Source organism: Gambusia affinis, linkage group LG15 (genome assembly GCF_019740435.1).
Source record: "Gambusia affinis linkage group LG15, SWU_Gaff_1.0, whole genome shotgun sequence".
Lineage (NCBI taxonomy): Eukaryota > Metazoa > Chordata > Actinopteri > Cyprinodontiformes > Poeciliidae > Gambusia > Gambusia affinis.
Window position 1 is genome coordinate 4,627,818 of NC_057882.1, and position 14,795 is coordinate 4,642,612.

The 14,795-nt window shown below is 36.2% G+C and overlaps 1 protein-coding gene across 1 annotated transcript; it reads right to left on the reverse strand.

Annotated features, from left to right (window-relative positions):
- Window positions 1-895: 895 nt before the first annotated feature.
- Window positions 896-14,326, reverse strand: LOC122845164 (hepatocyte cell adhesion molecule-like). Its single transcript, XM_044141257.1, has 7 exons — window positions 14,170-14,326; window positions 11,945-12,286; window positions 7,766-8,047; window positions 6,072-6,165; window positions 5,773-5,840; window positions 5,631-5,704; window positions 896-4,028 (listed from the first exon to the last, which is right to left on the reverse strand). Exons 1-7 carry the CDS (start codon window positions 14,252-14,254, stop codon window positions 3,879-3,881), a joined length of 1,095 nt encoding a protein of 364 aa, XP_043997192.1. The 5' UTR covers window positions 14,255-14,326; the 3' UTR covers window positions 896-3,878.
- Window positions 14,327-14,795: the final 469 nt, after the last annotated feature.

The following is a 14,795-nucleotide window of genomic DNA, read 5'->3' on the forward strand; positions in this document are numbered from 1 at the left end:
GGCTTAGAAATAAGTTTGTAAATGGGTCTGTTTTTATTGCCGTGTATTTCCTAAATGTAGACACATATACCGTTTCTAATTGTTAGAAATTGACATGTCGGTGCAAACTTGGTCAGAAGTGAAAGTATCTGGATGAGTTAAAGAGTGGTTCACATCTTGAAATGACTGGAGTGAAGCCAATATCTGAACATTTTCTACCTTGAAATATCAGAGCTGAAACAAGCTGTGAAAATGGCTTCAGGCGCCACCATGTGGCACAACATGAAAGTCATTTCCACAACTAAATCAGGAATGCTTGTATTATCATGTGTCATGCCACTCTAACCTAAATAATTGTGCTTGCCTCTCCAGACTGAACAAATGACAGCATGTGAAAATGAAGCATGTGGAATCTATCCAGCCACTTATAACTGTGTTTGACCATGAAAAGAAATGACTGATGACTTACTTTGAATGCCAGCAAATATTTCTAGATGAATTCTGTAATAATTTTAGCGTAGTGCTCCAAAGCTTCAATTTATTTATCAATTTTATTAATAATTTCAATTAGAAATTAAGTTTCTTTCATAAACCCAAACAAGTTATGTTATTTCAAAATATATCAGAGATTATTCTACTTCCGCCTTCAGCACTTAATGCTTTCTGCTTTTCTCCCAGTAATATTTGATCCTTCTCCTCTGTTGATGCTCATCATGAAAGGATGATTGTGAGACTTCAGTGCATTTTCTGTAAACCATGAAAAAATTGAGAAACATCAAGAATAAATATATAGCACAATAATTACCATTTCAATTATCTATATTACAAGAAACATACCTGAGAAATGCCCTGCTTTGTTTCCCATTCTTATGATTTCCAACAGCGCGGTGATTTGCTTCACCTTTTTATTATTTTTTCAGTCAGCAATACAGAGTTATAACTTAAAAGGCAGAAATATCTCCTGATCATTTGCTGTCTTTATTGTTCTCATTCATATGAACAAGACATATACCAATTTAGAACAGTGTGGGAGAGAAAGAAAGAAAAAAACTTGTGCATAATAGTATATAGATGTGTATTGCTAAGGAATGGGAGATAGAAAACAAAACAAAAACACACACAAAAAAGATTGATTAATACATTTGATTCACTTTTAAAAAAAAAATAAAAATAAAAATCTGAACAATCTGAAATAGATTTAAAAGAAATTCAGTTCATAAAAAGAGAGAAATAATACAGTATATAATACAAAAATACAATTTTCTTTTAAATTCAGTTTAAATTAACTATCTTTATGTGAAAACATATGAATATTTAATATAACTTTTAACAATACTGGGAAATTTGAGCAATATAAATAAAAAAGTGAAGAGAATACTTTTTAATTTGTTCTATAAAATGTAGTAAAAAAAAAAAAGAAGTTTCTGTCTGGGAAAAAAATCAGGACACGATAAGATTCACTCTAACTTAGACCAGAAACCCTCTAACTTCAACCTTGACCCAGACTAGGTCAAAACTTTGACCTAGTCAAAGCCCTGATCTCTATCCTTTTGTGTGGTGTCCTAACTTTTTCACAACCATTCATTGCTTCACATATTTCAGAATTTTTATTAACACAAAAGACACTACAAAGTTTTGAATTTCCTCATACACAACATGATATGTCACACATGCTAGAGAAGTGTGAATAATAAATGTCTTTGTCTTACTGACCACACTGCACCTTTATGGAGATGGATGATAGGAATGTTAGAACTTGTCAAATGTAATTCTGAAATCTGCTGAAATATGTAATTGTAGAGTCGGTGTTCCTGTTGTCTGAGCTTTTTACTGCAGTTTTCCAGGAACTAGTAATAAGGAAAACCTGAAGGATACGATCAAAGATGAGCCGTAAACGTAGACGTATTCATACAATTTAAACTTTTTCACATTGTGTCACATTATGACCACTACCTCCAACCTATTTTTGTGCATTTTATGTGATAGAGAAACACAAAGCAGTGCAAAATTTGGACATACATGAAAGGTGAATAATAATAATTTAAAAAACATGCGCAACCAATTAAAGGCACCTTAATAGTAAACAGATGGAGCTGTTATGTTTCTGGACTCAGAGGTTTTTTAGAGAACATAAGAGATAAACCATGTAGACCAAAGTTTAAAAGCAGAGTTAGGTTCCAAATGAAGCTTTGAACGTCTCCCAGTTTCCCAGCAACTTCTCAGCTGCCAGTACGTTGGTACATCATGCAAGTCAATGTGCACAACGCTCTGCTTTTTCCCCACATTTTGAGTTGCTTATGCCATGTTGATCAAAATGAACTCTACGGGTCTCTGTTGACATTTAAGCATAAGTTTGTCATGTGAGCCTCAACGTGGAAAATGTTTGAACAAGTTGTGATAATATGCTAAGTATATTATATTTATTTAGATTTTCCAATATTGGGTCAAACTCTGTGCTCATTGCCATGTATATTCATTTATTATCTTCTTGTGTTCTGTTCTATGTATTTCGGTTTATCCTCTAGTTCAGTGTTAGTATGTCTCTCCCTTGGTTTTTAATTTAATTTTTGTTAATTATGCAGCATTCCAACATTTCCTCTGTATATAGCCACACTGGCTGTACGTTTTTATACTATTTTTGACTTCTTTTATTGTGGTTGTATTTTTGACTAGCACTTATTTACGTGCATTAATTTACTTTACTGTGTACAGTACTTTGGTCAATGCAAGGAACTGTTGGAAGGTGCAGTATAAATAAAGTTTATTATTATTTTGTTATTAATTGGTTAATCTGCCTGTTTTTCTTGTGTAAGTTCTGTAGGTTTTCTGTTTTAATGATTAGACTTTCATTATGCTTACCACAAGTTCCTGCCTGCAACTTTGGTCCTACTTTCAACATTTAAAAACATGGCAGCCATGACTGACAGTAGATGCACCATTCTTAACCCATGATGACACATAAATTCATCATGGGTTAGCAGCATCATGCTGTGGGGATTTTTTATTTTTTATTTTGGCAGGGACAGGAAAGCTGGTCTGAATTGATGGGAAATGTAACTAAATACAAAAAAATTCTGGAAGAAAACCTGTTCAATGCTGCAGCAAATTTGAGATATAATTTAGATCAAGGCTTATGTATGTGTTAAGCGGCCTAATCAAAGCCCAAATCCATGGCAAAACTTGTAAGTTGATTTTTACTGTTGCTTCCCATCATATTTGACAGAACCTGGGACTCTATTTGAAGAATAATGCCAAAAATGCAATTTCTTAATATACTAGAAGTTGTTAGAGACGTACACCAGACGACCTGCAGCTTTAATTAGTCAATTACAGGACAGGAGTGCCCAAAGTTTGGCCAAATTATTTTGTTTGTCCCCAGACTACAAGTCAAGAATGTTCAAAATTTGGCCAACAAAATAGAAAACAACTGATGTTCCCAAAAAAGTGTGGAAATCATCTCTATTTCTTTTAATAGCGCAACAGTCCTAAACCATTTTTGCTCTTTTATCTTTAATGATGTTCAGATTTTATATGTACTTTGTTCATTATTGAGCAGGTCAATCTAAACACATAATAAACTAATTTTTGCATTCTTTATTTATTGAAATTCGCAAGCTTTGGCCGCCTCAGCAAAAAGTTTGGACACCACTGATCTTTGTGTTGATCTGTTACATAAAATCTCAGTAAAACACCCTAAAGTTTCTATCTGCGACATTACAAAATGTAAAAAAAATCTCCACCAGTGCAAATACTTTTGCAAGATGTTGAGGAACAGATCCTTTAAAAAATGCTTACATTTTTTATTTGAGTTAACAAAGACTCAAAGTTGAAGTTTTGCACAAAGGCAGGCACCAAATGACCTGCTCCTTCATTTGGTATGATGAACAGTTTATGAAGTTTCAGACACACTTTGGGAAGGAGCCGGCTTGAGTCCCACCTGACCGCACAAGGGAGTTTGTGTAGTTGGGGAAAGTTGTGTAGGATGGAGGGCTGTCCAGTTCAGAAGGTGACCCAATGCTGTTGCTGGACGAGTCGTCCACTGAGGGTTCCTACAAAACAAGAGCTTAGTGGTTCATCTGCATTAATTTAAACAACATCTGGATTTTTAAACACTCTCAGATATGAAAGAAAGAGTTACTGTATTTTCACTATTCATTATTTACTAAACAAACTGAGTTGACAAAAATCAAAAAAATGTGTTAGCTGGTGACGAACACTGACTTGGGAACACATTAGCATTGTCCATGACTAAACTTTCACAAATCAAATAAAGGTTTCACAAATTTAAACTAGGTTTTAAATATTCTGCTTTTAGTGAAGAGTGCTAGTTCAGGGACAAAATGGCTGAAAAATGTATCATTATGATTTCCACAAGTTACCTGTCAAGACAGATAGATACATTTTTTGTTTTAAATATTTGAAATATTTCTAAACTGGTGGCAAACAGTTATGATGAATGGTGGCAAAACCTTATATTGCAGCAGCACAAATTAGCTAGTTGTTTCTGGTAACCAGAGTGAGTGAGTTAAGTTGAAGCCAGGGGCCATTTGTGGCTCCTTTTTTGTGTCCCCCAACTGCACTTGAAGAAAAAAAAATGTTTATTGAACTTTCTATTTTTACTAAAGGTAAAATTACAACTGACATATGTCATTGGAAAATTTTAAGTAGGACACAAAGTATTCATATTTTTATCACCAAGCTTGTATAATAAACAAAACCATTTATATCCAGGGACTTTTACTAAAAAGCCAAGTGACCAAAGTGACCCAAATCCTGTTTTTATAACTGAGAATAAATTTGTTCAGAGTTTAAAAGAATTTGAAAACTAAATGTCTTTCTTTTAATACAGTAGACGTGCAAAATCCTTTTTAAGTTTTGAATGTGCAATGAATAACATTCATTTCATACATAAAAAAAACCTGCCAGCTTTATTAGCTTAATTTTCTTGTTTTTCTGCAAGTTCTTTTGACTTGACAAATTTGGTCCACATTACAAAAATTTTGGACACCCTGATTTAGTCAGTGTTTGAAAAGTATGAGTACTGAAGGTTTTAATCTCCAGCAATTTAAATATGCTTAAGTTAAATTAGGTAGAAGAGCCCTTTAGCCATCTGACAAATCGGAAATTAACTTAATCTCCGTAATTTACAATATATTTATCCGTGGTGTAATGTTGGAGTAAGGTATACTCTGTCAAAAGAACACTTGTAAATCCATACAATGTGTATTACTTTCAGGTATTGTAAAGGCTATTTACTTTTCTTGATAAAAGAAAAGCTTTTTTTAAAAAACAAAGTACGAGTCACTGGTCACAATCTAGGCATGCTGTTAGCCTATCCAAGGCTAATGCTAGCCTATCATTGCTAGTGGATAAGCAAAGGAAGTAGCTACGCAGTTCAGTGGGTGACCAGCTGCGGCATGCTAGTTGTTAGCTTCTCTAAAGCAAGTGAGTAGCCGTTTTCTCATTTGATAGCTATTCATAAATATTTCCTATTTTTATGCAATACATTTCAGTGCCCTTTAGAGAGCAGATGCAAATAAAGCATAGTTATACTTAATTTTCAATCTCCCCCATCACAAAATACTAATATGACACAAATTGTTCTTTAGTCTAAAAACTGTATACAAGCAAAGTTCTGAGAAGAGTCATACCTTTTGTTGGAGGACGTAAAGGGAAGTTACTGCTTTTATCCCATTATGTTCCCTCATTTTGGGAAGCACATCACCTGTAAAGGAAAACACATCTTACACAGACGTCAATTTTAGCTGCAGTCTCCAGACATTTTATATTTACCTTTCTGTTTAAGCGATGTATGATGAGAATGACCATAAATCCTGGACTTTCTAGTTTCCTGTCTTGACCTGAGATTAAAAAACAAACAAAACATTGGTAATTATGCAGTGGAGGTACATTTCCATTAGTACAGTTGATGGTCTATGGAGCTAAATTGGGGTTATAAAGTTTGTTCAAAAGAAAAAAAAGGAGAAAAAAAACTGTTTGAAACTGAAAAAAGGAGATTTTTTTTGCTTTTTAACAAACTTTATGACCCCAATTTAGCTCCATAATGGTTAATTAACAGTATCGCAGCTTACTTTTTAGAAGGAGTCCAGCATGCGCACACTGTCACCAACGTGATGAGGATGAAGATTCCTCCAGTGGAAAGCATGATGTAGACTGAGCTCCTTCCTGGTGAGAAACAAGAGCTACTGAATAAATGAGTGAGGCTTGTTTACTTTAATCAACATTTAAACATCTAACCCGAAATCTGACAGTAAAGCTGCTTTTATTGTGATGCTTTCTCTGTCTGTGATATGTAATCCTAAAAAAGGGGGACATTTCTATGCCAACCTTTCCAGTAGAGGGCACCAAAAGCATCCTGATTCTGGTTGGAAAATATTTGATTCACACTTCCTGTGATTGTCCCTCAGAATGTGTGTAAATTGTAGTTCTAAGGATTTTTTTTTAATGACCACCTGCAAAGCTTTCAGCCCATCTTTCTCTCACGTTGGTTTCTTGGGACCATGTTTGCTACTTGCAACAAGATCTTTAATGGTTCTGGCATCGATGATCCACGTTGCAGCCTTTGCAGTCAAAATTTGCAAGAAAAATTCTGAAATTTTGAGATTAATGGCGGAAATTTTCCAGAAAAACAAGAAAAAGTCTGAGCTCCAAAAGTCAAACATTTGGGAGAAGAAACCAAAGAATTTTCAGCTGTTCGACCGCAGAAATTTCCCCAAAAAAACGTCAAGAATATTTCTGAGATTAATCTTAATCTTTCTGAGTTTATTCTTGCCAGTTTTTGACTTTTGGAGCTCAGTAATTTCCACGTTTTTCTAGAAAATTCCAGAGATTTATCTCAAAATTTCTGTCTTTACTGTAGAACATTTTTGGACATTTCGAGCTCAGACATGTAAAAAAAAAAATAAAAACCTAGAAAATTTCTAAGATTAATCTCAAAATGTGGGGGGGGGGAGGGGAATATACTCTTTGTTTCTTTTTTGTCTATAACAGCTCTAATAACCGTAATTTCCGGACTATAGAGCGCACCTGATTATAAGCCGCACCCCCCTACATTTTTAAAGGAAACACATTTTGTACATACATAAGCCGCACCGGTGTATAAGCCGCATGTGCCTACATTAAAACATGAGATATTTACAAAGACAGACGGTACACAGAAAGTGTTTTTAAAGTTTTAGTAATATGCCGTAGCTTTTCTTTCTGAACAGCAGCAATATAGCAAAACAACACTAACAGGGCTGGTTTAATTAACATACGGTTAAAAGTCACGGAGAGCCGTCATCCTCTTCCTCCTGTGCACTGAAACCATGGAAGTCTTCTTCCTTAGTGTCTGTTTCCCTCTTTATCGGCCAGCTCGATTGCTTTTAACTTGAATGCTGCATCATATGCATTTCTTCTTGCATTCTCCATGATGAGGGTCTGTTCAAGCTAATTTTATTCATACACAAAGCACGACGTTACATTAGTCTTCCTCCACAGATATATTCCAGCTGTCTCACGCTTACCTTTTCTGCTCCAGCGCCCCTACTGGCCGTTAGAAAAAATTCATAAATAAGCCGCATCGTTGTATGAGCCGCAGGGTCGAAAGCGTGAGACAAAAGTCGCGGCTTATAGTCCGGAAATTACGGAACTTTAGAGGAGTTTACTCTATGAATTATTTCTGGGTTTGTCAGTTGAACCATTTGTGTCCCTATAAATAAAAATCATACTGGCCATGTCAGCATGTCTAGCATTCAGGCAAAACTGACAAAAGTATATTACTTACTGTACACGGCCAGTCTGATTGGCAGGCTGGTCATGTTGCCCAGTGGGTTCTCCACGGTGCAGCTGTAGATATCCTCATCAGTCATCAACACTCGACTGATGGTCAGGTACTTCTGATCCGGTGACAACACGAACCGTGTTTCATTGGCCAGGGGTTTCCCACCTTTAAACCACCTATAAGTGGTTTTGGTCCCGTTGTCATGAGAACAGTTAAGGACAAAGTTTTCGCTGAGCTCCAGGACGGATGAGGCCTCCATGTGGATGTACGGCCTGGATATAGGCTCTGGGTGAGGGTGAGAGCAAACACCAACATTCATTAATGTCAACATGTATGGAAATGTAAGCACAAAACTTCGTTGACATTCTGCTAGTGTTGAAAAAACACAATTTTGCAATCGCAGTGTTTCCATTAATTAAGAAAAGCAATTAAATTACCAGGTGAATAAGTTTGTAAGTTATTAAAAAAAACACGCAGCGCCATCAACCTCCAACTACTTTCTGTCTTCTTCTTTGTCTTTTCCACCAGTAGTAACATCCTGTTGTTGATTATGTGACAACAACATCTTGTTGTCACAACAAGATGTTGTTATGTGACAACATAACAACATCTTGTTGTTATGTTTTTTCCTTTCCATTAAGGAAAGGAAAAAAACATTTCCTTTGCTGTTTTGTGAAATAAACTGACTTTGATACAGCCAAAAATCCACCTCATGCTAGTGCCAAAACCTTTAATCGAAAAACAAAAGTTTTTTTTAAGCAAATTTATTTTCATAATTAAAATTTATGCATTTATGCGGTCAATGAAAACTCAGGATACAAGCTCCAATTGGCTGGACATCTGTTGAATTAGGTCAGTCATTTTAAAGTGGATGAATATTTATGCAATCACTTATTTTATGTTAAATTTTTTTTTTACTTGTGATTATTTTATAGAAATCAGTTTTACTTCTGATATAAAGTGTTCAAATTAAGTTGCTTTGTCAAAAAAGCCAAATTTTGATGCTTATGACTGATTTAAAAAAGGTTAAATATCACAGGGGGTGAATACTTTTTTAATGTGCTGAACAGTCTTCCTTCCAATTTAGATATATGCATTACTTCATCTTAAAAATATCAATAAGACACATTAAAGTTTATACTCCCACTGCTGTGGTTGCCTTGTTTGGTCACCTTTCTATGTAACTGATGTACTCAAGTCAGTGGCTAACATGTGCTAACATCACATGAAGTGATGATTAGCTGGCAATTAATCAGCATTTCTCTACCATTTGCACCATTTTCTGCTTGTTCCATGATTGTGTCAAAAAAATTAATTGAGGTGGTCATTGCATTTACAAAAAATAACATGTTGTTTTAACAAAATAATTTTATGTTTCAAAGGCAAACGTGATAAAATCATATCAGATCAACATAAAATTCAACACCCTAGCGTTAATAAAATGTATTCAAGTTGAGATAATGTGATTCAATTTAGTCAGATTGATCTCCCGCCATAGAGGGTCTAGTGAGATCAGGAGATCACGCGAGATGCTAGCGAGATTACGGAAGATCACGTGACACAACTGTTTTGCGCCTGGGAAAACTTCAAGGGCGGTTTTTTAAGAGAAGCAGGAAGATTCCTGGCGTGCATCTAGTTAATGTGAGAATTAACACAGATAGGTCCTTGGTGGACCTTAAGTTGTTGAAAGGATTTTACCATGAGTCAGCCAAACTATTTTTTTTTTTCCCCACCAGGGGGTCTTTTTGTGGGCTCTAGTGTCCCTTATACAACAGTAGGCTGACAGGAAATGGGGAAGAAGAGGGGGGATGACATGCGGCAAATGTCGTCGGGTTCGGGAATCGAACCCGCAACGGCCGCGTGGAGGACTGAAGGCCTCCAAACGTGGGGCGCACTACCCTCTACGCCACCGGAGCATGCTCCAGCCAAACTATTTTAACATTAATTTTTTATTTAATAAAATGTGAAATCTCCCCCACCCAAATACCCCACCCTAACTCCCATAGAACGTTGACCAAGGTGCACAATTGGCCATAGCCGAGACGGTGTTGGGAATCTCCGACCAGATGGTGCAGAGCCTGGCGATGCCCATGTGGATGTTGGGATTGTCCTGGAGGGGGTGGAAGTGATGAACCACTTGGGCAATGTATCTTTTATAGTGGTGATGTTGCTGAGTCTTATCTTTGCACTAAACTTGAGCTACCTTCAGGAGCTCAAGTATACTTTTGAAGTTCCGCAGAAAATTGTTCTGGAATTGGATGGAAACAAACTATCCAACAAAGCACAAGTTCTCAAAACACAACTCTCCCGCTGAAAAACTTGCTACATGGTTTTCCAAAGTTGAGGAAAGCTTCGTAAGACCAATCAGCCTTTAAAGACTGCAGTCGAAAACAAGATTTAAATTGTTACAGTTCTCAAAGTCGAAGAGCAAATTTACTGACACTTTTTATTTATTTAGGAATTTCATTTCTATGCCAAACAGTGATCAACATAGCCCAGTTTTGGCTGGAAAATCAAAACTTTAACCTTTTGTTGTTTTTTTTAGTTACAGATTAAACTACAGATGTTTATAAATCTAGGAATGTGAGCATTTCCAGCATCAATGTTCAACTCAGCTGTTTTTTGTGTTGTGTTATGTGTTTTTCTCTGCAGGGTACTAAGAATTGTGGTAGGTTGAATTATTTTTGAAGTTTCTTGTTACTAATTAAACTCTGACTTTAAAGGTTTTATTTAAATTATTCATTTGAACCATCTTAAATGCATGTTCAAATGTGTTGCCATCTGGCAAGAGTTTATACCTTTTGTAGTAAAATGCCTGCACTGCACAGGTAAAAGAAAATTTATAACAATTTTGAAAATACAGTTCCGTTGTACCTTTTCTAATTGTTGAGTGTTCTTTCTACCTTTTCACCCAGTCCTGTCTTAAAACACTTAATTTAATACCACTTAAAAAAGTCTTTGGATTAATGTAATTAAATCATAGAAAGGATTTCCACATGATTAAATAGCTTTTTTTCAGCGTGAAGCATGTTTGTTGAGCTAACTTAATTTTCATGAGTTGGATTAACTTAATTAAGTAGTGTTGGCTCACTGTAACATAAGTTGAGCCAACACAATTGCTTTACATTGGAATAACCTTGATAAATTAAGTTGATCTAACACATTTGCTTTAAATAGGAGTAACAGAATTACATGGTGCTGAAATAAAGCAAAGTAATCAGGTGGAAAACCTTTCCGTGATTTTTTTTTATGTTCATCCAAAGAGGTATTTTTTTGAGTGTAGGTTTACATACTAACAGATAACTTCCTCTTTGAATTAATGCATCTCAAGCAGCTTGTTCTGCCTCTTATGAAACGAGCATCTCATTAATGGAGCAGTGAACTCCCAGCATTCCCAGCATAGCTTATTCCACCTACAGTAAGACCAGAGCCAAAAACAGAATACCTCAGTGGACATTCAGAACATTTAAACATCTCCAGTTGGAAAGAAAACTTTAGAAACTGGAGATTTTGTTTCAATGCATTAAGTTTGGGAACTCAGAAAGATTGCAAAATTGAATTCATTCTCAGTGTCATATTTAGCAGAAGAAAATACATCTGTCTTATGCCAAGAGTAGAGCATAATGGTTCCGGTCCAGCCATGTTTCTCATTTTTCTCTAAGGAAACATAAATGGAATGGAGATAAATTGTAGCCATAGAGTTTGTTCAAAAGAAGAAGAAAATATTTGAAACCAAAATAAAGCTTGAAACTGAACAATTTTTTTTTAGCTCAATTCAAAAATATTTCATTGATCCCAAAGGGAAATCAGCTATTATTAATTGAGTAACTAATATTAATTGTAACTAATATTAATTCAGATTCTCCAAATAGTGATGGATATTGGCAGGAAATATCTCTTGTAGCAGTCTGTATTACGGAGAACTTTAAGAAGCCTCTGACTGATGGCACTCTATCAAAACTGAAAAGAAGTTTTGAAACTAGAAAAATTTACAAAATACTTTTCAGATTCCAGATTCTTTTTCACAGTTTTAATATATTTCTTAGCTTCAAATCTTTTTTCAGTTTTTTTCAGTTTTAATTTCTTTTTCCTATTGAACAAATTTCATGGCCTGAATTTAGCTCTAAAGTTAGAACCTTAAATAAGTGATCAGCAGCACCACGAAGCTGTTTCTGACCCTACCGTCCACAGTGAGTGTGATGCTTCCCTCTCCAGTAAAGATGTCGTCTGTGATGGAGATCTCCACGTCGTATGTCCCGTCATCAGACAGTCTGAGGTTGTGGAGAAGCAGGGTCCCGTTCTCAAACACCAGAATCCGGTCTTGATACTCAGGCCTCAGAGTCCCAATGATGTCAGTTCCGATGGACTGGACCACGGTGACCGCCTTCTCCCTCTGGAGCTGCCACTTGATAACCGGCAGGTCAAGGCTGAAGCTGCTGTAGCGGACCGACAGGAGGGCCTCCCCTCCGACCGCTCCTCTGATCAGAGCGTTTGGGATGGTCATGTTCACGGCTCCCACCTCGCCTGCAGAACAGCATGGAGAGTGTCACTGGACATTAGAAACAATATAGTGGACGATGCTTTAAAATTGAAATTAGAACAAATAGCTTCTAAACGATACAAAGTTGTTATTAACGGGATATGTCTCAAATTTTGATGGACATGAAATTATGGCAAAAGATATTGCGATAAACAACAATATTGTTATTTTTTTTCCCCCACCAGGGGGTCTTTTTGTAGGCTCTGGTGTCCCTTATAAGATAGTAGGCTGACAGGAAAGGGGTAAGAAGAAGAGGGAAGACATGCGGCAAGTGTTGTCGGGTCTGGGAATCGAACCCGCGACGACCGCGTTGAGGACTCGGGGCCTCCAGGCATGGGTCGCGCTGTCCCCTACGCCACCGCAGCACGCACCAATATTGTTATTTTGAGACAGTTTTCAAGTAATGTAATGGTAATGACATATGCAAGAACACGTCCTCAAAGATCAATAAACTTTAAATTCTAGTGAACATTTAACACTTGTCATCCAGTTTTTGGTAGAAAGAGAAAAGCAAGTCATGCAAATGGAAATCATTGAGCTTGTTTTAATTTGTCATTGATTTATTTCTTATTGCGACGTACATAGTTATAGTCGGTTATATTTCTTGCTAAAACGAGCAAGTATCACTTCCGTATGTTTTTTCTAGTTCTGGCAGTTAAATGCTTCCATACCAACAATGCCTTGGTTGGCATGTGATTTCTATTAAATCCAAATTAATGCACTGTTATTCAAAACGCAACATGTTTGTGATGGTTTTCAAGAACTAAAACATGGAAAAACGGGTAGGATTTATCCAACAACGACTGTACGGAACCATACAGCTGTGTCACTCTGGACCCAGAGCCTCATCGCTATGGTAACAGCTGTTAGACTATGGGATGGCCCCACATGGAGCAACAAAAGTTGGCATTGTTTGTTCAAATTTCCCTCTTGGCAGTCCATGAAAAGGCCAGTCCAGACACCAGGCAAGTGCTGCAGAAACAGAGCAGCTTAGTGACCCACAATAACATAATAACACATAAACACAGCTGAAAAAGCCCTGACACTGACACTTCTGATACGGACTGTGGAGAGAAAAACAAGCAGTCGGATACAATCCAGCATCCCAACAAATACTGACATTGTGATGAGGTAAAGTAACTCAGCAGGGTGTGGTGGAGAAACAAACTGGACATCTGTTGCTATTTTTATCATGTTGTTAGTGTTTTATAAATGTAAAAATTGAAAAGATTTTAAATTTTCAATTTGTTCTCCCTGCATCATAAAACTCTCCCCTGTCGTCGCTGCTTAAGAAAAGGCTGTGAAAGTAAATATGCTCTCATGCAACAGATTAAAAATTAGACATGCACTTAATATTTAATCACTGCTTTTTCAACATATTATGATTCTGACACAATAAGTAGTAAATAATCGCATGGCAAAGTAAAACAAACTCAATCATTTCCATTTGCATGATTTAACTTTTTTTTTCTTATCTCTCTTTCTACCAAAACATTTCATGATAAAAGTCTTCAGTCTTGAGTTTTAGTCTCATTTACACCTTGTTTCGAACGACAGCTCAACAGAGACCTCATAATTCATTTTATGTGTTGTTTCTGTTGTATTGTTTATTTATTTTAGATATTTAAAATGTCTTCCAGTTCCAGTGTTAAATGTTCATTAGAATTTAACGTTTATTGGTCTTTGAGAATATGTTCTTGCATTATTATGCCATTACTATTATGTTACTTGACAATGGCCTCAAAACAACAATATTGCCATTTATCGCAAAAAAAAAAAAAATCTAGCAAAATTTGTTATTGTGACAGGCCTACTAGTTCGGTTGTGCTGCAAATTTCCAAGTTTTTATCTCGACAGCGTTTCTTACCTGAGTTTAAGAAGCCAAAAAATACAAGTGGAAAAATGTGGTAGATCTTTTTTCCTTTGGAAGGAGCGTCCTTCTCTGTCTGCATCTTGAGGAAGAAGCTTTGTTTTTGTCACAGACTGTCAGCATGATTTATGGCTCTGGGCAGGACGGAGGACACAGTCACTCATTCAGGCCGGCCTGGAACTGAGTACGTCTTGTTCTCCAAACGCCACTGTATAAGCAGAACAAAACGAGTGTGTGTAATCGTCAGGGTTCAGTCAGTCTTGTGATAATAAAACAAAACTGCGTTTAATTAATTCATGCAAACTCCATTATGATCAGAATCAAATTCTGAGTTAAGAGAGAAGGGTTAGTTTAAAAAAAAAAAAACTAGAGGTCAGGACAAATATTAAAAACGATTGTACCTCGGTTGGAGTCAGGTGTGGAATGATTGTGAGAAGTTCAAACTGTTTTTCAACCAATTATAAAATCACTCGCAGAACAAACACAATCAGGTTTGACTGTGATTGCTCATTTTCTTTTATGAGTTTATCCACAGACAGAGTTGGAATTGTTTGGAAATATGTTTTAGAAAAATATCCAGGAAAATTTCTACTCTTCTGAATTTGATGATGCTGTTGGTATGA

Coding starts and splice junctions, on each gene's coding strand:
- LOC122845164 (XM_044141257.1), bottom strand. CDS start 14,254: ATGCAGACAGAGAAGGACGCTCCTTCCAAAGGAAAAAAGATCTACCAC. Junction 8,048..11,944: donor CATCACACTCACTGTGGACG/GTAGGGTCAGAA, acceptor ACCCTCACCCAG/AGCCTATATCCAGGCCGTAC. Junction 4,029..5,630: donor TTTACGTCCTCCAACAAAAG/GTATGACTCTTC, acceptor CTTGTTTTGTAG/GAACCCTCAGTGGACGACTC.